Source organism: Choloepus didactylus, chromosome 4 (assembly GCF_015220235.1).
Source record: "Choloepus didactylus isolate mChoDid1 chromosome 4, mChoDid1.pri, whole genome shotgun sequence".
Lineage (NCBI taxonomy): Eukaryota > Metazoa > Chordata > Mammalia > Pilosa > Megalonychidae > Choloepus > Choloepus didactylus.
The window spans coordinates 87,292,570-87,318,126 of NC_051310.1; the positions used below are offsets into that span (position 1 = coordinate 87,292,570).

Consider the following 25,557-nt stretch of genomic DNA (forward strand, 5'->3'; position numbering starts at 1 on the left):
TCAACAAATAATAGCTGCTATTTTTATTTCTCAGCTGGCCTCTGGGATAATCTGCATTTTTTGAGTAGAGCAGCAGGAGTAAGGAAAAACAGCAGTGGCTCCCTGCACCGCGGGTGGCTTGGCCTTGCCATCTGGCATAATGAGAATTCATCCTGCTTAATTTGTGAAAGCTGCCTCATACCTCAGGCTGCTCCTGGTTGGCTCTGGTGGGTGTAGGGGCTTCTTTCTCAGGTGGGGATGTGGTCTCATGTGCCTCTCTGGGGGGAATTCAGGACCAATCCTTGCAGTCTGTCTTGAGGACCTTTGGGAGAAGGAAGCCCAAATCTCTTCTCGGAAGAGTTAAAAATACAGTCTGGTTAGGGCATGTTAGCCTAGACTTGCCTCACATGGGGTGAAGAGACCTCGAACCCCCACAATGGCCAATGAAAAGCAGGACTGCTGAGAAGGGTGTGCAGTTTCCCAGGCTTTGAGTGTTCGAGGTAGGATGGCCTTTATTACTGTAAGTGGGTCTCAGCAGAGTCACTGCAGAAAAAACTTTTAACCTCTCTCTTCCAAAAGAAGAGTGGCCCATTCTGTAGGGTTTGCACTGGACAGATTGAGAGGGAATGTGTAAATAATGCAGGTTATACTCAGCGTCCAGGGAGAATGTAGACCTTAGAAAGGGGCAGTGAGGGAACTGGATCATGAGACAGGAGGACCCACAGTGTCCCAACATGATGTTAAGAATTCCCCTGGTCTACAGGGAGTTTGGAGAAGCATCCTGGATTGCTGGTGGAGTTGATGGCATTGGACTTGCATGCTTATGTTCCAGTCTGCTGAGAGTATACCTTTCAGAGCTCAGAAAAGACTGATAATCATAAGGGTCCCCCAGACCCTGCCAGCCACAGTGCTTCCTGACACCAGTGTGTTCTAATCCTGTCCCATTCCACCTATACCTTAAATCAGGAATTGACTCCTGATTTTGCGGCAAAGACAAGAGAGGCTAAAGCACTCAAACCCTGGAAGGAGTCACGCCAGTGTTTCACTCTAGCTAGATGGACAAGTCATAGCTGTCTCCTGGGAGGATAGATTGGGAAGTTATACAATGTTCAACATGGGGGCTGTGATGGATGGGCTCATGTATCAACTTGGCCAGGTGATGGTGCCCAGTTGTTTGGTCAAGCAAGCACTGGCTTAACTGTTACTGGGAGGATATTTTCTGGCCTTAAATCGTCAGTGGGTTGATTGCATCCACAATCAACTAAGGAGAGTGTCTTCAGCAATGAGAGATGTTAAATCTAATCAGTTGAAAGCTTTAAAAGGAGACGTGATGACTTCAGCAGTCAGAAGAGAGAACTTTCATCTCCACGTTAGCCAGCCAGCTTCTCCTGGGGAATTCATTAAAAACCTTCATTGGAGTTGCCAACTTGCAGTATGCCCTGTGGAATTTGGACTCATGCATCCCCACAGTTGTGTGAGACACTTTTATGAAATCTCATAAAATGTACAGATATCTTTTGTTGATTCTATTTCCCTAGAGAACCCTGACTAATACAGGGTCTATGAAATCTTATATGGCTCTCTGGACCACAGTTAGAAGCCACACAGCACAATCTACTTGAGAACGAAATCTTGGTAGCCTCCAGGAGGGTTGTGTTCTAGTCCTGTCCCATTCCTCCTATACCTTAAATCAGGAATTTGAGGCTAAAGTGCTCAAACCCTGGAAGGAGTCACACCAGGCTTTTAATTCTAGTTCTGCCACTTACCAGCCAAGTGTCCTTGGCTAAGCCACTTAACCCCTGGAGCTCTCTGAGTTGTTGGAGAGTCAAGAAAAAACACAATTGATTTAAAAATTGGTGGTGGTGGGGATCCAAAGTACTGTATAGGCATAAAAAATTATCAGTTCAGATATGGATGATTTGGGTTAAGCTAAAGGGAGACGGAGAATAAGAAGACATTTTCAGTTCTGGCCTTCCTCTGTGTAATCTTAAGAGATCTATCTGATCAACCATGGAGGGTGTGTATGGTTTGAATGGTTCTGGACATCAGACTCTCTCCCTGGCCATGTTGTCTATCTTTTTAGGCTACTAGACAAAAAATTCACTTTGTGCATTAAAAATGTTTAATGTACTTTCATATGTATGAAAAATTATCTTAAGAACTTTTGAAGTTTGAATGTTAAACTAGTTACAGATCTTAAATGTAAGGAATCTAAACTCAATAGGGGAAATAAAAGGACATAAACATGATTAATAAAAAGAGTATAAGTGCTGTGAAAGAAAGGATTATAGGATATAGTGGGAAACTATCACTCTTGGTGAATGAGCAGTGGGGTGTGTGTGTGTGTGTGTGTGTGTGTGTGTGTGTGTGTAATCAATGGAGCCTCTACTTACTCACCATTGAGCTTGCTGGATCATTTAAGAGTTTACTAGCCCAATTTTAGCCTATGGGACAGTAGTAGGGATTGGGGTGGGGCTGTTGGGACAACCAGGGTTTGAAACATGCTTTAATATGATCATCCTGGGGATAAATGGGATGTGTAAGATATCACATGGGAACTAGTATGTGAACAAGTTATTGAGTCATTGGCAAAAAGCCAAACTTAATGAATCCTAGAAAGCATCATGGTTCTCTATAACATTTGGGCTGGATGTTGAAGAATGGGTGAGATTTAGACCGAGGGAGGCAATAGCATTATAACAGGGCTTTTAGGTAGAAGGAAATGAAGCTGTGTTCCCAGTCATGCTCTACGTAGGCCATGATGAGGAAGGGATTGGAGAGTGGCCGAGAATGGAATCCCTGCTCACCAAGGATCCCTGAAGACTCAAATCCTCTCATGACATGGTTCCCTCTTCCCTCTGTCTCCACTCCTTTATTTGGAGCAGATACTGAGAAATGTAATTTCTGGGTCATAATGTATGAACATTAAAAATTCATTGCCAAATTGTCTTCTGGAATGACTGCACCAATTTGTATTCTCTGCATCAGCGCATGAGACCTCCTGTTGCCCTGGCACCCCAACTGACATGAAATATTATCAAACTAGAATTTTTGCAAACCTCATAGGTAAAAAACAGTCTCTAATTTTTTTTTAATTTGTATTTCCTTGAGTACTACTAAGTTTTAATATTTATAGGACATTTATTTTTCCTCTTTTGTGAACTGCCCATTCGTGTTATTTGCTCAATTTTCTATTGAATTTACAGAGATAATAATGGAAATGGCAGCCCCTGGAGTGTGATGCATCGGCTCTTATGGTTTCCCTTTTTCCCATTGATTTGTAGGGATTCGTTATATATTCTGACAGTAACTCTTTGTCATTTATATATATTTCATGTATTCTCTTCTATTGATTTAGTATATGTTGTTTTAGATTATACAGCTATTTTAACTTTGAACACATGTATCCATTGTTTTATTTCTGAGTTTTTGTCTTTTAGGTCTTTAGAAAACCCAAGGCCATAAATGCATTCTCCCATTTCTCCTGTTTTTCTTATTTTTCAATGGTGAGAGGTATTGAATCAAATTTGTTTTCAAATTGTCTCATAAAACCACTATTGAGAAGTCCTATGTCTTCTCAAGGAGTTGAAATATTCTAAGTCCCTTTATATATGAAATTTTGCCTATAGATGCTATTCTGAGTCTTTGATCTATTTGTATGGTACAGTACGAGTGCCACATCTTTTAAAGTATAGAGCTTTATTAACATGCTTGATTTTTGAGAAGGCTGTTCCTCACTTATTGTTGTTTTGTGTTTTCAGAATTACCATAACTATTCTTGAACACTTACTTCCATATGAATTTTGTGATTAGCTTGTGAATTTCCATAGAAATTCTTGTTGGAATTTTCCAGTGTATTGAAATCACAACTATATTTTGGGGAGACATGGCATTTTTTTTCAGTATTTAGTCTTTCAGTCTAGAAATACAGTAATGCTTTCCATTTTTCAAGTTATCACTTTCCTTGAGGATAGTTTCACAGCTTTTATCTTATAGATAATGCACATTTCTTTTAGGTTTATTCCCAGGCTTTTTTGATTTTGATTTTTTATTCTAGTAACATATATATGACCTAAAATTTCCCCCTTTAACCACATTCACATATGTAATCCAGTTCTGTTAATGACGTTCACAATGTTGTGCTACCATCACCACCATCCATTTCCAAAACTTTACAATCAACCTAAATAGAAATTTTGTACAATTTAAGCATTAATTCCCTATCCCACTCCCGCTGGTAACCTATAGTCTGGATTCTAACTATGTGGCTTTGCGTACTCTAATTATTTCATGTCTATATAATATAATATTTGTCCTTTTGTGTCTGGCATATTTCACTCAACATGATGTCTTCAAGGTTCATCCATGTTGTCGCATGAACCAGGACTTCATTTTTTTTACAGCTGAATAATATTTCATCGTATGTATATACCACATTTTGTTTATCCATTCATTGGTTGTTGGACACTTGGGTTGCTTACATATTTTGGAAATTGTGAATAATGCCACTATGAACATTGGTGTGAAAATATCTCTCTGAGTTCCTACTTTCAATTCTTTGGGATATATCCTTAGAAGTGGGGTTGCTGGGTTATATGGGGCTCTGGTTTGCTAATACTCCATTATGCAAAATACCAGAAACGGATTGGCTTTTATAAAGGGGGTTTATTTGGTTACAAATTACAGGCCTAAGGCCATGAAAATATCCAAATTAAGGCATCAACAAAAAGATACCTTCACTGAAGAACGGCCATTGGTGTCCACAAAACCTCTGTTAGCTGGGAAGGCGCGTGGCTGGGGTCTGCTCTTCCTTTGCTCCAGGGATGCATTTCAAAATGGTGCTCTCCCAAATCTCTGGGCTTGTCTCTCTTAGCTTTTCCAGACCAAATTCTGGGCTAGCATCTCCAAATGTCTCCAAACATCTGCTTTCAAGGGCCGTCTCCAAAATGTCTCTCTCAGTTGCACTTGGGGCATTTTGTCCTCTCTTAGCTCCTATGAGTCCTTAGCTTAGCATCTCCAAACATCCTTCTTCTGCAACTCCAAGCATCTCTAAGCATGTCTAAGTGTCAGCCAGCATCTGGGTCTCTCTAGGTCTCTTAAATACTCCAGTGAACTAATCAAGCCCTACCTTGAATGGGCGGGATCAAATCTCCATGGAAACATTTAATCAAGAGGTCACACCCTAATGAAAAAGATTAATCAATCTGTCCCCACAAGTTTGCATTAAAAAATATGGCTTCTTCTGGGGGCATAATATATACAAACCGGCACATATGGTACTTCTATAGTTGGCTTTCTGAGGAATTGCCAAACTGTCTTCCATGGTGGCTGCACCATTTTAGATCCCCACCAGCAATGAATGAGTGTTCCTATTTCTCCACATCCTCTCCAGCACTTGTAGCTTTCTGTTTATATTAGTAGCAGCCATTCTAGTGGGTCCTAGGCATTTTTTAGGCTATGTGTGGATCACAAATGAGGTGGCATCATCTCATTGCTCTTGTGATTTGTATTATTTATGTATGAAATATTAAATCCTTTGTAAATGAACGGAGATGAGTTTGATGTTTTCTGTAGGTGTGACTTTGCATTTAGCCATTTTTGAAATTTGAAAGCTAAACAGGTAGGAAATTCATATTCCTCAGTATTCAAGCAACAATATGATGTATCTATACCTACTATGTCCCAGATATAAGATGTGCAGATTCATACAAATAAAGAGGTGGCCATGAATGTGAGCCAACACAGACAGAGAACTGGTGAATGTCAACTCCCCACATTACTAATTTATGCACAACACATCAGTGGCCTGATGACCAAGAAGAGCCATCCATTTACACTAGTCTCCAGGCCAGATGACCTTATATTTAAAAAGAAAATAAAAGATAACAAGAATTTTTCTAATACCAAGTGTTTCAGGTAAATATTTGGAAAGGTCACTAAATGGTCTTCCAACCAGTTGAAGGCAGTGCGGTTTGGTTGTCTTTATTGGGTTAGATAATTAATGAATGTGGTTTGTTCTGAGGGTACATTTCAAGGAAGCTTAAAATTCTCAAAGCTAATCATGGTTTAGACTCTGAAGGCATTTTCAAGCATCTGTGAGTGGATGTTGAATGCACTCATTTTTACTTCTGCTTAGCAGTGTGTAAAAATTTCTTTTTCATGTGTGAAATTGTGAAAGTGATTAAAATGCTCTTCTAGGCCAGTAACAAATGACTTATGGTCCAACCCTGGCAGCCATCTTGGGACTCAATAACTAGATGGTTTTACTTTCTTCCGTGATAGAAGTGAAGTAAGTGCTATTGGGAAAGACATCTTTACTCTTCTGGATTTTTCCAGTGGTAGAATTAAAGTTTTATGCCTTTCTTATCTCTACCTCACAGAAGTATTTCAAGCACCTAAGGAATATACAAATGTAGACTGCTGCCGAAACTCATAAATGAAGATGTGCATAAAAATTCATGTAAATAACAGATACCAATTAGCTTGAGCCTTTTGGAGTGATAAATAGTAGATCAAGATTTAGGAAATGAAAACTTAGACCTATGTTCATAACTATGAGAACAATTAGACTATTGCACACCACCAAAAGGAAAATAGAAATGCTTTATCACTCAGGGGCCATAAATTTGGAATCCCACTAATCATTACTACTCTGTTGTGGAATTCATGAGAAATTACTAAAGCATTTATAAATTTAATTGTTAAAGCTTTTTTTGAGCCAAATTGCCATATGGCCATTAGATACTTGGGGCATTTAAGGGCAGAAACCTTTTTAGATCGGTGAAGAATGAGCAGATTATATTACAGTCGTTGCTCATTTTTAAAAATATAATTCTCAAACCAGGAAATATAATTATTTGTTGAATTGCTTTACCATAAAGTACTATTTCTTGTATATACCATTTTTTATACAAAGATCAAGAGGATTTGTGTGTGTGTGTGTGTGTGCGCGCACATGTGTGTGTGGTTTAAAAACCCTTCGTAGTTTTTAGATTCTCAGAGGCACATGGTGTTTATGAGGGTTGGAGGCATGCTGATTTTTGTAAAGGAATTAATACATAATTTGAATTCAGAGAATAAGCTTTTAAAAAATATGATCCAGCTTGGAGAATCATTTCTGAAATATCTCCGCGGAATAAATTTCTTTTATTAATCCAACCAGCCATTGGATGTCATTCTTCCAAATTAATTACATTTATCTGCCAATGGGTGACTCTGCTTCTTATGCATGTAATTTCAGTGGGTGCAAATGGCGATGGCAAATAATTGTCCTCAGGGAGATAATTGCTGTTACAATTATTTACCCAAGCAAGTTAGCTCTATTAGAAATTTAACCCTCTGTCTGATGATGTGGAAATATGAGAGAATGGGTTCCCTACATCTTCAAGTGGAGGAGGAGCCCTGATGATTCTTGGGCATTTTCTAGCTGCTATGTATAGCACTAAGTGCTTTGCATACTAAATCCTCACAAACTCCCATGAAATGGGCATGATTGCTTTTACCTTATTAATGAGGAAATCACGGTCATATAGCTAGCAAATAATGGAACCCAGGTTCAAATCCAGACCAGTAGACTTATATGAAATGATTCATACTTCCCAGAAATTAAATGAGGGTTAAATGAGGCAGCTTTTGTAATGACCTTAGCCTAGTGCTTAGCATATCATTATTGTTATCATTATCCTAGTGCCTATTCAACAAGATTTTACTTCCCTAACCACCTCCTTGCCTCCTTTTGGAAACCCATTCCAATGGGCAGGACGAGGCATAATATCTGGAGCCTACACAAGAGATTTTTTCTTTGAGACCTTTGTACATCCCACTTCCTTGGAATGCTTTATCTGGCTACTCTAGTTCTTAAGGATTTCCATTCTCTCTCTATTTCTTTCATGTCTTTATTGTTTAATAAGAGCACCTGCATATATCATGCATCATAAAGGTCTTTTAATTAGCTGTTAGGGAAAGGCAACTCAAGACCACAATGAGATATCATCTCACACCCGTAAGAATGGCTTCCATTAGACAAACAGGAAACTACAAATGCTGGAGAGGATCTGGAAAAATCTGAGCTCTTATTCATTGCTGGTAGGAATGCATAATGGTATAGCCACTGTGGAAGACAGTTTGGTGATTCCTCAGAAAACTAGATATAGAGTTACCCTATGATCCAGCAATTTCACTTCTCAGGATATACCCAGAAGATCTGAAAGCAGTTAACTCAAACAGACATTTGCACACCGATGTTCATAGCAACACTGTTCACAATTGCCAAGAGTTGGAAACAATCCAAATGTCCTTCAGCAGATGAGTGGATAAAGAAAATGTGGTATACACATATGATGGAATACTATGCAGCAGTTAGAAGGAATGAGGTCCTGAAAGTAAGAAGGAATGAAGTCCTTGAAGACATAATGCAGAGTGAAATAAGTCAGACACAAAAGTAGAGACATTGCATGTTACCACTAAAGTGAACTCCCCAAACAATGTAAAATAAGTGTCTTATAATGTGGAATATAAGGAACCTAGCTAGACAGAAGCTAGTGAAGGGGGGATGATAACCTAATATGTACAGACATGATAATGAGGGTGACCTTAAAGGTATGGGAATGGACAGGGGTGATGACTGCTTATTAATGGGATTATAAGTATCAGTGCTGCATTGAAGAAGAACGTGATCGAAAGTGGTTGTTTCAAGGCATGTAATCCAAAGATTAGCACTACAAATATAAATAAGTGTTTGCATGATATACTTCTCAGGTATGACACTGATACAGAGTTAACAGAGTGGCATATGGAAAAACTACCCATTACATATTATAGACTATATTTAAAAGGAATACCAAAAAAAAAAAAAAAAAGGTCTTTTTATTGTTTGGAGGCTTTCCTTCCATCTAGTTTGTAAATTTTTTGAGTACAGGGTTTCCTGGGATCTCTCCACAAGGCCTCCTGCAGTACAGGGCTCTGTAACAGGCCCTGGATCAATGCTCTTTGATTAGTTATGAAACCTACAAATAACTAACTACCTGAAGGCTAGAAGGTAGCTGTAGATTCAGACATTTTGAAAAGTTGAGACTTCCCTTGAGTAGCGTCATCTGTCGTTATCGCCATCTCCCGGCCAGCCTTCCTCTTTTGATGATAATGGCGTAATGGGGCGGTGTGGTATGCTGGGGGGATTTTTTGAGTTTTTCCCTTTTCCACAAAACTGGCCCTACCAACTCCCTGCTCCTCCCTCCCTCCACAGGGCTGGAGAAGAGCTGGAGAGGTCATCTTTTGGGGACAGGATTGATGTTCCTAAACAAGGGCATTGACTGGTTTCTTTCCCCCTAGTTGAGGGAAGTGGGTCCCCAAAGCAATTGCTAATAAAGGTTGGGGGTGTGTTGAAGAAGGGGAGGCTGCAAACTGCTCACGGTTAGATGTCCTCCCAGCCCACAGCCCTGCTCACTTGCCCTGTTGCCATCAGGGCAGAACGGGGAGAGGTGAGGGAAGTACCCTGGAGAAATGGGGCTGTGTATGGCCGGGGGGAGGGAGCCCAGAGCACAGCAGATCTCCTTGGGATCGTGTCCTTCGGCTCGGATAGTTGGGGCCTGCCTCTCTCCACAGCAGTAATTTGCAGAGGGGCTAGATAAGCAGTGATGACCGATGATGGGATCAAGCTTAGCCTCAAGTGGTCAGTAAGGAAACAGCGCTTCTTTCTTCATCGTCAATACCTCCAGTAGGAGCCAGGTTCTGGCAGGGAAGGGGCTGGGAGAGAGCAGATCATGCTTCCCATTCACTCCAGGCCTCCAGAACCATGGGTCCATCCTGCCCTTGGGAGGCGAGGGTGGTGGTGATGGTGGTGGTGGTGGTGATATTTGAATGGAATATGAGCCTGGCGTTCTCAAATGATCAAGCTTATCTTAAGTGAGGCAAAAGCTGTTTTAATAAGTAAAAATGACTCACAAATTAAGGAATTGACTGAGAAGTCATTAAGGGAGTCGCTACCCAGCAGGAAAGAAGGTTTCCATTTGCTACAGTGGTAGCAAATATTGAAAAACAGAAGCCGTTTTATATTTATACCTCTGAAGATGAGACTTCTCAATGAAACTCATTACTTTTTGAGCTTCACCAGGGACTGATGCTAGTACATATATTGAATTCTCACAACATTTCTGCAAAGCACGCAGTAATCTTCCCACTTTACAGCCATACAAAGAAAGAGGTTCAAAGAGGGGACTTGACTTGCTACCCTGGCAAGGCTCGTAAGCAGCTGAGCTGTGATGCAAACCCAGTTACCTGCTCTTTCCACGAAGCCATCCACCTGGCCTATTGATTGCAGTGAGGGGAAACTACTCTGCAGAGCCCTTCATGTACTAACTCACTAAATATCACAGCCTTGCTTTAAACTTGACTTAAATCATCTTAAAATGTGGAATGAAATTAACCATCTTCCCCAGGGCTCATCTTTCACAGGGACCATAGAAAGCCAGGAAGCACAACCAAGTATTCATTAAGCTCCTTTCCACCCGACCACAGGTTCTGAGTTCTGTACCTCTCTGGGTGTTTTGGTCAGCATTGATCTTCTGACATCTTCTAGAGAAATGACTGATGACGATACGATGCTTCAAGGCTCACGTTCTTAGACACAAGTGCAGTTTAAATAAAATATTATCTTCAGTGCCCTGCTCAAGACATATGTCTTCTTTTCCAGCATTGTCTCATAATGCCTTAAGGTTTGCATCAGACTTGAAGAGCCAGGCAATGTTTATTTTAGAAACAACTAATGGGACTGCCAATTTCTTTGAGTTGTATTTCTTTTGGCCTTAGATCAAGCACTGATTTTACTATGAAAGCATCATTGCCTCAATACAGATTCCTTCCCCCTAAAAACTGAAAGAGTAGGAATGGGGGTGTGTTAAGCGTAAGAAAGGAGCTAGCTGCTGAGCTGGGGAGTGTGAAGCCTGGGGACAGAGGCTTTCCGTTCCCATCTCATCGGGAAGATGCTTCAGCTGCACATGCGTATTGTGGAGAAGGTTCTCGGTGCTCCAGAGAACAGGGGACGCCTCATAGGACGAGGTTTCCTTTATAAAGGAGGCCAGCGCTTTCTGCCCTAAGAGTTAGAGTCCCTGAGGCAGTTTTCCAGATTGCGGGTCAGATGAACTCATGCACTTGTCACCCTGCCTTTGTTTCCTGGGTTAATTGCCACCTTTATGTCACTCTTTAATTTCCTTATTAGGAACAGAAAAGAGGAATTGACTGTCGAAACACTCTATCAGACCTGAAAAGCCCTCCTTTGGGGATCAGATAAATACATGTTCATTCATTTCAGAGCTGGGAACACTAGAACTCAGGAAGATTAAGACATTTTTTAACTGCTTTCTGGAAAGCAAGCCAGTCTCTGCCCTATGCATTAACTACAGACATTTCTCTGCTGAGAGGGAAGCAGTACTATAGTAGCATTTTCTTAAGCAATGAAGACTTAAAAGAAAAGGAGGAGGAGGAGCAGGAGGATGAGGAGGAGGAGAAGAGAGAAGGAAAAGCAGCAGCAGCAGCTCTTCATAAAGTAGATGTGCTAGTGGCTCTGAATCCTCACTCAATGCCACAGAAACAGGCTGCTTTTATTTTGGTTGAACCAAATGCTTGGTTGCATGACCCTTTCACAGACAGAGAAAGGGATCAAGTTAGATGTTTGGATCTGGATCAAGATGGACCAAATGCATATGTGGCTCAAGGGCCTGGCATCCCGCAGTAGCTGATAGGACATTGGGAGGAGATGGCATTTGGGGTTTAATCTAAGCCTTTTATTCTCCCTGGGGTGGCTGAACAGCCTGTGTGAACAGATCTCTCATGGACCCACTTAAATAAATGTTGAGGATGAATCTCTTGACTCCATACAAGAAATAATATGCCTTTGTGGAGTTAAGAAAAAATGCCCAGTGGGTGACATTTCCATAAAATGACTACCTTTATGAAGAAAAAAATTAACAAAGGAAAAGGCACTGGGCTTTAGATGAAAAAACAAATGTGAAAGTTTGGACTGAAAGCACTGATGACTTAAACAATAGCCCTTTCTGGCTTTCTTCTGCCTCCAACTGAATTTCCAGTGCAAACGAAGTCCGGTTCCCAGGAGGAATAAGTAACCATTTTTTCAGCCCCATCAGCATCTTTTCACATCAGGGCAGAGAATGTTGAAATGGCATTTTCTTCGGATTTTTGTGCCAGACAGAATAAATCATGTTGCTTTGCAAAAAATAAACAATCACATAAATAACAGGAGCAGGTTAGGGAAAGACTTCCCCAAGGTACCAACAGGTCAGGTAACTGGGCTTTAGAGAAGGAACTCATCCAAGCACACTCTTTCCTACTCCATCAGACTCCAGAGGGAAAAGACAACTCAGGGCTGAGATGGGGGCCGAGTCTTCAAGTGATGTTGGTTTGATAAGCTTTGAGTTCAGGTAAGCTGACCTGCAAAAGAAGATGGGGTTGTAGGGAGCAAGACCCAGGGTGGATGGGGTGGCTCAGTTTCAGGGATTGACCCCTAAGACAAGACCATCCTAGGTCTTTGGTCCAAAAGACAAGTAAGCGCAGGATTCTGGCAAACATCTATCTGGAGCTCCTGTCTGGTCGGTGGAGTAAAGCAGTGGGCACTCTAAGATGCCTGCCAGGGGCAGGTATCAGTCCAAGTAACCTGTCTGTGTGAGGTAAGAGTCCAGCCGGTGCACTAAGGATGTGGAGGAGAAGCTGGCCAATTAGGAAAAGGCCTGGCAAAAGTTCAGGCTACCTGAGCTCCATCCACAGAGTGAGGTTTGTGGATGGGCTGGTGGACCAAGAGAGGGGAAGGCAAATGCTGTTGTTGCAGCTGAGTTGGACTCTATTTAAAGCTCCACAGGCTGATGGGTGAAAGGCTGTTCCCTTCTCATGCACTCACTCATTGAGCACCCACCAAACGTCATGCACCGTGCAGGCAGCGTGGAGATCATGGGAAATGAGAAGAAATCACTCCCTGCTCTCCAAGGACTTATAGACAGTGGGAGAATCAGAAAGGAAAACCAGACAATGACAGGACAGGGTCATTCAATGTGTTCATAGGAGCTGTACTTACTGGTGCTGTCGGAGGATCTAATTCCAGCCAGAGGTTGGGGTAGCAATGAACAATTACTGTTAGTAAGGGTCCGCTCTGTGCTAGATACTGTTTTTGGCATCTTCATGCATGATCTCATTTAGATCTTACCATGACTGTATAAAGCAGGTGTTAATATTCCCATTTTACAGATGATGAAACTGGGTTCAGAGAAGTCAGATCACTTAATCAACGCTACACTAGGAGTAAATGCAGGAGTGCAGATTTGATCCCAGGTCTGTTTTGGCTCCAAAGCCCATGCTCTTTTGAACATCTCAAAGCCCATATATGTGGAACACACTCAGCCAGAAACACCCTCCTAAAGAACCCTCTAGATAATTCTACCAGAAGACACAAGAAAGGTAACAGAGATTACTGCATGAGACAGAGGAAGAATTAAAATAGTGCTTTTAATATAATTTTTCAGCAAACGTACAGTATGTACTTTACATATTTCTAAACTGCTCATCTGGAAAATATAAGCTGCAAAAATACAGAATCCCACACTCAAAATCGATTGAGTATGTGCTTTTTTCTCCATTCAGTGGAAGAGGGTGATTTTTATCCCTCTCCTATTAAAATCCAGCCTGGGATGATTTCAGGAGAGCTGTTGGAGCCCTCGGTCAGTGAAGCATTTTGGAGACAGGGTTTTCTAAAGCATGTCAGCAAGCCATCCCCACAAGAGCTGAAGGCGGGGTGGGTGGAAGGGAATTTGCACATCAGGTCAACACCACTCTTGAGTGACTGGCAAAAATGCCAACTCTGAGGGATATTTGGACAACCCCTGACCACCAGTCACCTGCTTGGTCCTCATCATAGGCCTGTGCTGGGGGCCTCCAAGGACCACACACTGGCCGGAAAATCCACACGGAAGACCCCTGGGTCCTCGGGCAAGGTAGAGCACGCTAGATCGGGCCAGCGGGGTCTGTGGGTGGTGGTGGGCTGCTCTCTGTAGGAGGAGGAAGGGGGCCAGGCCCTCAGCTTCTCACAAAAGAGTCTTCTGAAGGCGATTGTGACGTGGGGCAGGCTTTCTCAGTCTCAATGTCTTGGTACTCTGTGCCTACAGGGGGAGGAAGGAAGAAGAGCCAAGAGGAAAAAGAGATGGGTCTTTTCAGCTTTCCCTATTTTTTTTTTTTAGGCTTATCTAAGAGCATCATGGTTTGCCAGTGGAATGGATAAGAGCAGGAGCTCATGTCCATAAAATGCCAGGTTTCCATGTAACCCCAAGGGACCAGATTCCAAGCCCCACATATGTTTTTCAAGGCCGAATCTTTCTGAGCATATTTATCTATGTGTCCATACCAACACCTGAGTGGATGTTTCTTCTATGGGGGTGAATAAGGTGTGTCCCAGCCATGAACTTATACTCATCCCATGTAAATCCCCAGGACAGATCTCGTGTTACAGTAGATCTCTGCTGGAAGAGGTGGCTCAGTGCCACACAAAACCCCCAGCATCATATTCTCACGTTTTCTCCTCCAGAATCTTGGCCAGTTTGGTTTTCATTCAGCCACAAGCTATATATCACATGCTGAGTGAAACAACCTCCTCTTGGGAGCCAGGTTTTTAAGCCTTTGCTGCACTTCCAAAATAGATGCTGCGGCTTCATCAAAAAGGCATTAAAAACCTAACTCCCTCCCTGTGATTACTTACAAAACGTGCAGATCCCATTGACCCAACATGCAGCTTTCCTCTTCTGTGATAGGCACAGTGGGGCCATGAAGTCCCAGTTCATGTGTTTTTCCTCTTTAGACTTTGACTTGGTGGTACAAAAAGTGACAGAGTTTGGAAATGCCACTCCTTCCCTCGGTATTTTGCAGCTGAGCCCTGGCCTCTGTAGGAAGATGCCCATATGTTCTAGGCAATTTGGAGCATCCTTTCTCAGTTTTCACAAGGTTCAAGTTCTCGTCATCTTGGGATTCTGCTGGAAACCTCGGGGACAGGGACAAGTTGTGGTTGGTTCTTGTCAGCAGAATGAAAACGAGAGAGGATGAATGGCTGGAAAACTTCTGCTGATCTGGCCTTGGTTGAGGAAGGAAGGAGGAGTGTTTTTAAAGTTCTCCACTGTTTAATTATTAAAGTGAAAATAGTTGTTTTTATTTTACATTCCTGTGCCTGCAGGCAGCATTTTGCAGAGGCTCTTACCTTTAGCTCTCGGCTCATTTCTTTGTGAAACTAGAGACCCCTCTGTGGGGGGGTTTCCTGATGGTGGATGTCCTGCTGGCTTCCAAGAGGCTTTCTAGGCAGCCGGCCTGCATTCTCACTTTGGCAGCTGTGTGGCGTAGTGGAAAGAGAACTGGTTTAGGAGTCAGACAGAGCTGGCATCAGCTCCTGGTGCCTTTGGTAACAAGTTGTGTGACCTTGGGAAGCTTGGATTTGCTGAGGCTTAGTTTTCTGATCTGTAAAGTGTAAACAATACTTAACCTCCTAGGGCTGGTGTGAAAAGACTGCTGGGGGCATTACCTGTGTTCAGGTGTTTAGGGCACCTGGCAGGTAGCAGGCTGTCAATTAACATGTGCTCCCTGCCTTTTCTCTCTTTTAAGGGGCTGGACTAGGGCACAATTTGTGTGTTCAGTTGGGTCCCCTCTTTTTACAAAACTTCCTACATTGCATACTTCCAATTCATCTTATGGCCTTAGATTATCTAATTAAACAGCCTTGACAAACATATCTTCTATTAGGTTAGTATGGAATTAGGAAAAACATTATTCAGGGAGACTTAATGGGATGGCAAAATCTCAACCTACAGAATGCTGAACCTCTAAACCTACAGAAAATGGCACTATGGGCTTAATCCCTCTATTCATAGCAAAAGAACATAATCACTTTTACTTTATGGAAAATATACAAAAGGTGTGATAATCACCAACTATTGATTGTTGGCCTACATCATTGTCACAAAAACAAATGTCAAGCTCTGTTCCTAAAAGCCTAGAATCTGAGAATAGAGTAAGACTTATAGCCAACCAATGACCAGCTTTGCAGTGTTGTTTGATGCCCCTGGCCAGGAGCTGGGCTCCTTCTCAGGTTGGTGCTACAGATGGCAGTGGCGCTGGGCATGGAAGGCATCTGGGGTCTCCTCCTGGAGCTCATGTCCGATGGTGAGGAGCCCCTCCGTGGCATCTTTGTGCTTTGAGAGTGCATTTCAGAATGGATTAGAGTGGATGAACAGGACAAATCTTCTCTTACCTCTAAACCTCTCCACTTCTAGGGGCAGAACATCTCATATAAGAGAATGACTGGGCTGAAGGCTCAGAGCTTAGACCAGAAAAGACAAGTGGAGAACAGAATCCAGCTGCTGTGGTGTCCTTGTTTTGTCATTGGGGGTATGTGAGGGTGTTCAGGGCCCCAGAAATATCTGGGTCCAGAGTCTTCCTGATGAGGCAGCCCCTACAGGTGGGGAGGGGTCTTTCACATGTCTTGTTAGGGAGGGATTACCCACAGTGGCTAAGGATGTGGATTTTGGATTCATAGACTTGGATTTGAATCCCAGCTCTGACACTCTCTAGCTTTGTGACCATTGCACCAATCATGGAGGCCTTCCCAGCTTCATCTTCCTCTGTAAAATGGAGCTAATAACAGCTCCTGCCCCATAGGGCTATTGTTGAGATTAAATAAACTAATACAAATGATATGCAGCAGTTGGCTCGTAGTAAGTGAGGGATAAATGTTAGCTATTGTTATCATTGTTAGTTATTGTTAGAGCTTAACAATTATTCCACCTGGCACATCTATTAAATTTTTTTGTGACAATATTTTGCATTGAGGGGACAGAAGGAAGGGATCTGAAATACTATTCCGTGTCTGGATTCTTTTTCTAGTTCCTACATTTTCCCTCTCATGTTCATTACCATCATTTAGGATAAAAAAGGATGATTGGTAGAACTCCCAAGCGTCAGAGCTGGAAGGATCTGTAGGCATCATATGGTTCAAAGTTCCCCGCATTACAGAAGAGAAAAATAATGTTGCCTCCAAGTACAAACCCTGAGCAGAAAGAGGTACTTACCTCATTCTTGGAAAATCAGGTATCTGAACTAGATTCTCCTGGTCAGGGACGACAGGGTTGATGAGCACCCAGCCAAAGCCCCCTGTCCAGGCTATAGCAGAAGTGTTTTAGGCACTGCAACTGGCCCCACCTATGCTTCCCCCAAAACCTGCAGAAGTGTTTTAGGCCTCAGCTTGTGTTCTAGGGCAGGGATCAGCACACTATGGCCCCTAGGCCAAATCCACCCACTGCCTGCCTTTATAAGTAAAGTTTTATTGGAACACAGTCACACCCATGCATATATGCATTGTCAACAGCTGCTTTCCTGCTACAATGGTAGAGATGAGTAGTTGCAACAGAGACCATAAGACCCAGAAATACTTATCATCTGGCCCTTAGAGAAAAGGTTTGCTGACCTAGAGTTAGAGGTCCTCTTTAGGAGGACTCTTCTCCATCGGCTCATCTGATGTCTACTGGTAGACACCCACTGCCTCTAGGTTCTGGGATCCTAGACTTTCCTCTCTGAAGCCTTCCTGATTCTTGCCGGCCATCCAGGCAGAACTTAGCACCACCACGAATCAGCCCTTGTTGCACCCAGACAGACAGACCTTGGCTCTTAATAGACTTTCACACTTTTGTGTTCCGCTCTGTCCATCTCATTAGAACTGTCAGTTCTTTGAAGGCAGTGACCAGGTATCCTTTGCTTTTGTTATGAGGTGCCTGACACATAGCCAAATTTTTAAATAAAGGAATGAATGAATAAATAAACTTTTAGATGTATCAAGCTCCCACAATGCAGCTCCAAATTAAAATTGTGCTGTCATGTGGATGCTTCTGAGAAGTATGTGACTGTCCCCGTGTCTACAGCTCTCATGGATCTCTGAGATAGAGGAGAATCTTTGCTTTCCTGGATGTCCCACTTTAAGTTTCTTAACGCATATGCTCCCTTTTGTGAATGACCAAACCCTCTGGGTTGTTGAGGTTCCTTACAAAAAACTTGAGTAAGGGGAGGCAGGGGTGGGGATTGTGGCAGTCACTGTGGAATCCACGTGTTGTTGAACGAGGCATCTGAACTAAAATATCTCCCTTGTATATGCCACCAATCAGAGATTCTTCTGTCTTCCCAATTTACTCTTGAGCAAAGATAACGCACCAAGGGGTGGATTCTGAAGCCTGTCATTTAGGGCTAGTCGCTCTGAGATCAGGTCCTGGCAACTGTTCAGAGTCTAGGGGTTCAGACTGAGCTTAGAGAGGTGGGCATAATGAACGAGGAGGGAAAGGAAGGAAAAGGGGCCGTGGATTCTATTTGGGTCTCAAACTAATTATCCAGAGCAAATTTAATTTCACTAGCGCCCTCTCTTGGAAAACCTGGGCCCTTGTAGGTATTTGATCGGCATTCTCAATTCTCGTTCTGGTTGAATGAAGGCTGACAAGAGGGCAACAGCATGAGCTCTGGGCAGGAATCAAGTCCCTGCTGTGTGTGGTGCTTTCTCCTGGTTTCGGGCCAGACATCTGGTTCTCTCAAGTCACTGCAATGTCAGGTAAGAATGCCAGAAGAGAACACATGTTCTCCTCCTGTGGAATGAAAAACTGCTTGCCCAGTTTTCTCACCTCAACCAAACTAAACCAAATAAACAAATGACAATAAAATATGGTGTTAAGCCACCAAACCAGAACAGATGCGTATCCTGTCCTTCTGATCTGACTGTATGATCAGCTGCACTGATTTCTGTAGGCTGCCCTTTTATTATGGAACACTGCCGAGGCGTGCTTTCTAAGCGGTGCTTGGAACAGGTCTCCCAGGCCTGGCAAGCATGGCTGGGTGGAGAAGAAAACACACTTCCCAGGACCCAAAGTGGCAGGTAGCAAGGAAACCAGGCTGGAAGGCCCGTGGGGGCGCAACAACTACTTTTTCTCAGAAGGTTTCTTCGTGCGAGAAATAAAAACTTTAAGTATATATGAGTGACCTCAATGAGTGACCTCAACTGGGAGGCGTGGAAGACATCCATTAGCAACCACTGCTGAGGAGGGAGAATCCCATCTGGCTCTGATTTTGAGAAAAAGGACAAAGATTGTGTGTGTTTGTGTGTGTGAGTAAGTGTGCCTTTGTATCTGTGTGTGTTGTTTTCAATCTTTTCTGAGAGAGTTTCTTGGGAGCAGTGTGGCTGTCATCCGTGCGTCCTGCCCGCTGCCCTGTGTGCAGCGAGGCTGTAGGTTACCTCCGGCTGTGGGCTTTCCGTCAGGAAAAGCTGGCCACGTCTGAGTGAGCAGAAGCTTTAGGTCACTATTGGACACAGGGACATGGACTTGGGATCTGGATGTACAACTGCCATTTAATCAAACTTTCAAAAGCATCATTAGAGTTAGCTCTCCTGTTGTAAGTGATGAAAAAGAAGGCATTTTTTTTTTTTTGGAGAAGCACACTATTTTCTTCTCAGAAGACACCAGAAACTCTTTCAAATCATTCCTTAGCTTTTGGCTTCCCCTTATTATTTTGCCTAAGTGCTACCAGCAAACTCCTCAGGGGGGCTGTGAGAGGCTTCTCTTGTTCCTTCGTTAGCCTGAGGAAAGCCCACACACTGCAGCGTTCTGCAGTTTCTCCCAAGGGTGCCCTGGAGGCTCACAGCTGACCTTCCGTGGAGGCCAGGGGAAGGCAGCCGAGCTGCTGTCCTCCCTCACAGCTGAGGGGAGGCGGCAAACCCTTCGTCCCCTAGAGAAAGACACTTTTACAAAACGTGTTTACTTCATATGCAGAATAATATTGGTAAAAACTTCTTGGTTTGTACATAGAGTTAAAAAGATCTGTCAAAAGTTCCAACAAAGAATTTTTCATCCATCTCTGGGTATGTTCAGCTAAGATGGTGGAGGAGTTTGTAGCATGAGAGAGAGAACTCTAGCATTCACCTTCTAGATTTATTCCATCCCTCACATTTTTGTTTTCTTCAAGTCCAATGGAGATCTTAACCAGGAAATCTTCTCATTCAAAAATACCCCTCAAAACCAAACAAATAACCAAGGGGCCCGATTTATCATTATATGTACAACGGTTCTTGGCAGCACAAAAGGAAAAATAAAACTAGATTGGGTTTTCTGTTCTGTAGTATGAGAGAGAAGTTAAAATCATAAAAGGCAACACCACACGCTTGAGAGGCATCTTTCAGTAGGAGACTTTAAATTTACATCCAACTGTTGATAAAACTTTGCCCTGGAGTTGTTTTGTCAACCTAACATCTTATTCTCATTCATTCTTTACTCTTTAGAAAACATAAATCCAAAATGCAAAGGGTTTTACAAAAAAATTTTTTTTAAGCAAATAGCCCTACAGTATACTAGGCCATAGGCCTCGCTGTGGGTGTACTGAGTTTGGAAGGCTTCGCAGTAATAAATGAGGGCAGTGACCTATTAGCAATAGTTTCAAAACAAAACTAAACCAAAATCTGTACAGAATATAATCAAAGCCTTAGAAGCAACAGAGCATACATATTTTATGAATTGGCTAGAAAACCATCCCCTTGTTCGCTAGTTAACATACTGATAAGTGCCCTCATTTTCAGAAACCAAGACAGACTAAAACTAAACATATGAAATGACTGTTCTGGAAGCATCATCTCCCAGGCAGCATGACACAAACTTCTTTTTTGGGTTGTCCTTGCCAGGTGCTTTCTCTAATTTTGGGCTATTGCTCAAATCTCCCCAGTTGGAGTGTTTGTTAGGAAAGTGGCACGTTCCCCCTCTCTTCTCTTCTTTCCTGATTCTTTTGTGGCTGTGTGGGTGAACTGTAAATATATGTGTGAGGTGAAGAAACAAACCAACCCTCAAGAGCTTTTCCAGGGCAATGAGGGTGGCATGGATGAAGCTCACTGATGGCGCATGAGGGCAAGTCAACTCAAGTTTCTGTCAGTGCATGTGTGTGTGTGTGTGTGTGTGTGTGTGTGTGTGTGTGTGTGTACACGTAAGCCCTGCCCCTTTACGGAAATGGCCTTGCAAGGCTTAGTTTGCTGGCTGCAAGAGGTTTTCCACATGATTCTTATCCCAAACCTTGACAGGTTCTTTCTCTAGCTGTTCAAGATTCAGCCACTTTCAAAACACACAGACAAAGGTCAAGACTGACCCTGAAAACATTATGGATGTTTTCATGCATTGGACATGCTGTAGCTAGCTTCCAGGAGCTTGTGGGTCAATTCATTTTCACTGACACCCCACTGCTCCACCAAGAAAGAACCTTTCTTTCTCTCTATACTTTGCACCTGTATACGGACTCCCTCCCCGCAAACCCACATCTAAGTGTGTACCTCCAGAGGCAGAAGAGAATGCCTCTTAGAAAGTGGATTATAAATATAAAAGGCTTTCCCCTGATGGTGATCACTGAATCGTGGGGCATAAAGTAAGAAGGCAAATTTGCAATTCATCACATTATCCCCTGTTGTCTCAAATGTGATTCTTTTAAAGGCTGGCTGCATATACACTCTCTTTTTGAAGCATGTATTCCCTCTTCTTGGTACACACCATATTTCCTTATTGTTTTTGTAGAATATCCAAATGAAGAGAAAATGATAAAAAATTACAATAGATTAATTGCATCCCTTGAATCACATTATATATTTTTTGGTGCATTAAAAAAGGAGAAAATTAAAAGCCACCAGCATAATAAATTTGGCCTACAGAACTGTGTTAGTGACTGAAGGGTTAACACAGGTTTGAGACGTAGTTAAAAATAGTATTAGAGGATTATACATACAACAGTTTGAAATCCATATGCATTGTTTTTTGTTTTTTGTTTTTTGTTTTTTTTTTGTAAAAAAATGGCAAATGTTTGGCAAATGTAAGCAAATGACTTGGACTAAGTTGGGTCTCCACGGCTCTGAGCGGTGTCAGTCATAGCCTGGTGAAGCCCTCTGCTTCCTGAGGTCACTCTGTGGGGCTGGGGGAGGTGGGCACCCACTGCCGAGGGAAGGTTAGGTGCTGGGCCCCCAAACCCGGCTCCCTCCACCTCCAGGCCCCCAGTCTTGATTATGGAAATGGAGCCGGTGAGAGGTGCCAATTACAGACTCCAGCACAGATCACCCGTTATCATCGCTGAGAGAACTCGGGGGCCCTGAATCACACAGGCAGACGGGGTGCCCATATTGCAAAAGTTAAAGAGGGGAGTGGGGCTTCCGCTCCACCAACTGGCGCAACTTCCCACCCCCCCCATGGAGGGAGGAGGTGGCTCGGGGTGCGTCACTAGTGCTTAGCCTGGGTATGTCACTAGTTGTCAACTTGTGTTTGTTTAGTAGACTTCTTGTTTGTCGTTGCTTTTTTTTTTTTTTTTAATGTTGTTTTCTGTTTTGTATGTGTATGTATATCCAGAAACGTCCGTCCTCCAAGCGGGCCACCACTGTTCCCTGACTCTGGCAGTGCCTGTTGCTCGTGGCTGTTGGCATCCTGAACACCGAGCAGCGCCTTCAGAGAGCAGACTCTGACCCCGGCGGAACGCATGTCCTCCCAAACACGGGATCCCACGCTCTCCTTATTCTGAATCCTGTCTGGCTCTGACTTTGCGAAAAAAGGATAAAGGTGGCGTGTGGGTGTGCACATGTGTCTCTGTGTGTATTGCATTTTTTTTAAACCTTTTTTTCTGTTTTTTGTAAGAAAAATGACTCTTTGACCGAGTCCAGCCCTCTTTTGTCACTATAAAACGGACTCCATGTTTTCACACCACTCATGATCTTCAAGGTTATAGATAAATTTTGTCCTATGTGTCTGGTTTGCGGGCACAGGGTCCCTCCCCAGATTGTCTAGGGTCAGAGTAGAGGCAAAGAACTCACTGGTGCTCAGCCCGCCCTCGTGGTTTTTGATGTATCGTTTATAGTTTTTCCTCAGGCACTGCCACGTGGTCGTGTAGAGGAGGAACGCAAAGGACTTGAGCGCGATGGCGATGCTGACGTACAGGTAGCGGTAGACCACGTTGTCGTAGAGGGCGCAGGCGCCTTGCTCCCCACAGAACGTGCTCCAGAACAGGCAGGTGGAGTCGATGCCGGCCCCAAAGATGAGGGGTGGGGGGATGAAGCCTGTGAGAGGGAAAAGAACATTTACTGCTCTGGCTCTGGTGGCTGGGTCCGCGAAGGGATGGGCTCCCCTTTGCATGTATGTGCGTATCCCGTGTTATAGGGCTGCTGAGCTGCAGCTTGGCACTCCGCTGTTGCATAGCTCGGTGGTTAATCTTGCGGCTTGGGAGCCCAACTGCGTGGGTTTGATTCCCAGCTCTGCCCCTTCCATACAATACAAGTCACATCAGTAGTGTAGAGGAATAACTAATTTAGTCAACATGTGAAAAAGTGGTAAACACAAAATAAATGATAGTTGTAATTATTATGACTGTCATCCTATCAGGGCCTGAGAAGGGAAAGAGTTTTCCCTGGAGGGGAGAGGGGCATTTTTGGGGTGGCTCAAGCATGTGCAGCTTCAGAGACTGAAAAGGCAGCCAGGCTTCCTACTTGTCTGAGGACTTTTATGGCTGTGTATGCTCTCGAGTAGAGGGAATGGAAACCAGAAGGGACTGGAAGGTGAACATAAGCACATTATACCTTGGAAAGCAATTTATTTACTTGAAGGATGGAAAATACCTGCTTACATACTGATAACTTCCCCTCCCCTGGATCTTACCACTGCACCAGCATGCTTCTAGCGCTGAGTTTTAAAATCTTCACACCAGAGCATTTCGGGCAGCTACAATCAGTCACCAAAATGGCAAGTGAGATGAAAACTACCCACCATCCTTTATTCAGTTAGGGGATGCGCTGAGTTTATCTCCCTGCTGTTATCCTCTAGCTAACCGGTTCTCAATCCTGGCTCCATGTTAGAATCATCTGGGGTGTCCCTTACCACACCAATTAAATCAGAATGTTTAGAGCTGGGTCATCAGCACTGTGAAAATGTAAAAATAAAACATTCCCAGGTCATTATGGCCTGTTGGGAAACAACCACCACATCAACGGTTTCATCTGTGCTATGGGAGAAGCAATGGATGGGTCATTGATGCAAACTAATTGTTAAAGAGAAAACAATGTCCCCCTGAGGCTGGAATGTGCAGATCCCCTTCAGTGAGAGGTCTCGGAAGCCCAAGTGGAGACAACTCCAAGACCCCACTGCCAGCTACCTCTCTCTGGAGTGCTCTATCCTGGGCTGGGCCTTGGGTGTCTGATTTCATTTTTATTAAGCAAACCTCTCTGAGAATTTGATGAGATAAAGACCCCTAGCCCAGAAAAATGCACCTGCCTCCCAAATCAAACACACATTTCAGGGAGTTCGTATAACCTGAAGTCTGTCCCCACTTGCTGGAATAAGAACGTGGTAGATAGTGTGCTGGAATAAGAACGTGGTAGATAGTGTGCGTGAACTTCACAGAGCCCCCCCTTTCTGAGGACTCCTCAGAGGGCAGCCTGGGAGAGGAAAGGCTTAATGAAGGAAGCAGTATTTCCCTGTGTTAATGACAGGCCCGGAATGGAGCAAGAGGTTGACAGCATTATCCTATCAGGGCTAATGAGTTTGGCGGCGCTCCCGGCTCCCCAGGCCCAGGGGCCTCAGCTCTTCTTCACAGCCCTCCCCATCTCTGTTGCTTGTTACCCCAAAGAAAAACCCCTGAGAAGGAATTCTATTTGCAACCTCATTAAACCTCCCAAGGTTTAATAAATAAACTCCAAGCTCAGTAACCCCGCACAACCTGTCCTCCGTTCCCAGGTAAGCCTGGAATGGACCAGCCTATCTGCAGCACCCTCAAGTCCAAAAGGCTGCCCAGGTGCCTGAGACCTTCCCGGCAGCCTGTGCGTGTTCTCCCAGCTCCTCAACACACGCCTTTCTTCATTTAACTGATATAGAGATAGCTGGAGAAAATGCTGGGGCAACAAGCTACACTCTACACATTTAGGTAAAGAATTTAAATTATGGATAGACTTGGAGATAAATGGAACTCATTTGATTGGTTCCTAAGGCACAGTGGGGCAATTCAAATCCAGCCACCTTTTTGTTTTATTTTTCAGGGATTTGTTATGCTGTAATTAGCTCCCAAATGCTTCTCCCATCCCTCCCTTTTGCCTCTTGTGAAAATGTCCTGTGGTCATTTCATGCCCTACTAGGTAATGGGGTATGAAGGATATAGACAGCAACCTTGGACAAAAAACTTTGCCATGGGAAGAAGTGCGTGGTACAGATGTCCCTTGCTTCACAATGCATGGGCTTCTGAGGAGTTGTATGCAAATGCAAGTTTGGCAAATCAGGTCATATTATAAGTACATCAAAGGAGATCTGAAATATAAAGGAACCATTGACTGACACTTGCTTAAACCAAAGTATCCCCCAGAAATGCCAATATGTGGTTCCATCATGTACCTGTTTCTCAGGTGAGGATTTTTTTTATAATATTGGGCCATTTTTAAAGCAGAGCATATCTCTATGAGCTAAAGATGTTAATTTTATCCTGCTATTGCCATGCTCTGCTACCAGATGACGATGCCCTGGA

General features: G+C 43.3%; 1 protein-coding gene across 2 annotated transcripts in view; it reads right to left on the reverse strand.

Annotated features, from left to right (window-relative positions):
- Window positions 1-13,466: 13,466 nt before the first annotated feature.
- SLCO3A1 (solute carrier organic anion transporter family member 3A1) overlaps window positions 13,467-25,557 on the reverse strand; it is a 296,702-nt gene continuing 284,611 nt past the window's right edge. The window contains exons 10-11 of one of the 2 annotated variants that reach the window (XM_037832968.1): window positions 22,868-23,110; window positions 13,467-14,135 (exon numbers count right to left, since the gene is read on the reverse strand). In XM_037832968.1, the coding sequence (XP_037688896.1) occupies window positions 14,053-14,135; window positions 22,868-23,110 (326 nt within the window). In that variant the 3' untranslated portion in view covers window positions 13,467-14,052. Of the gene's footprint in view, window positions 14,136-19,784; window positions 23,111-25,557 lie in introns of those variants that run through there. The other variant, XM_037832967.1, reaches the window with a different exon arrangement.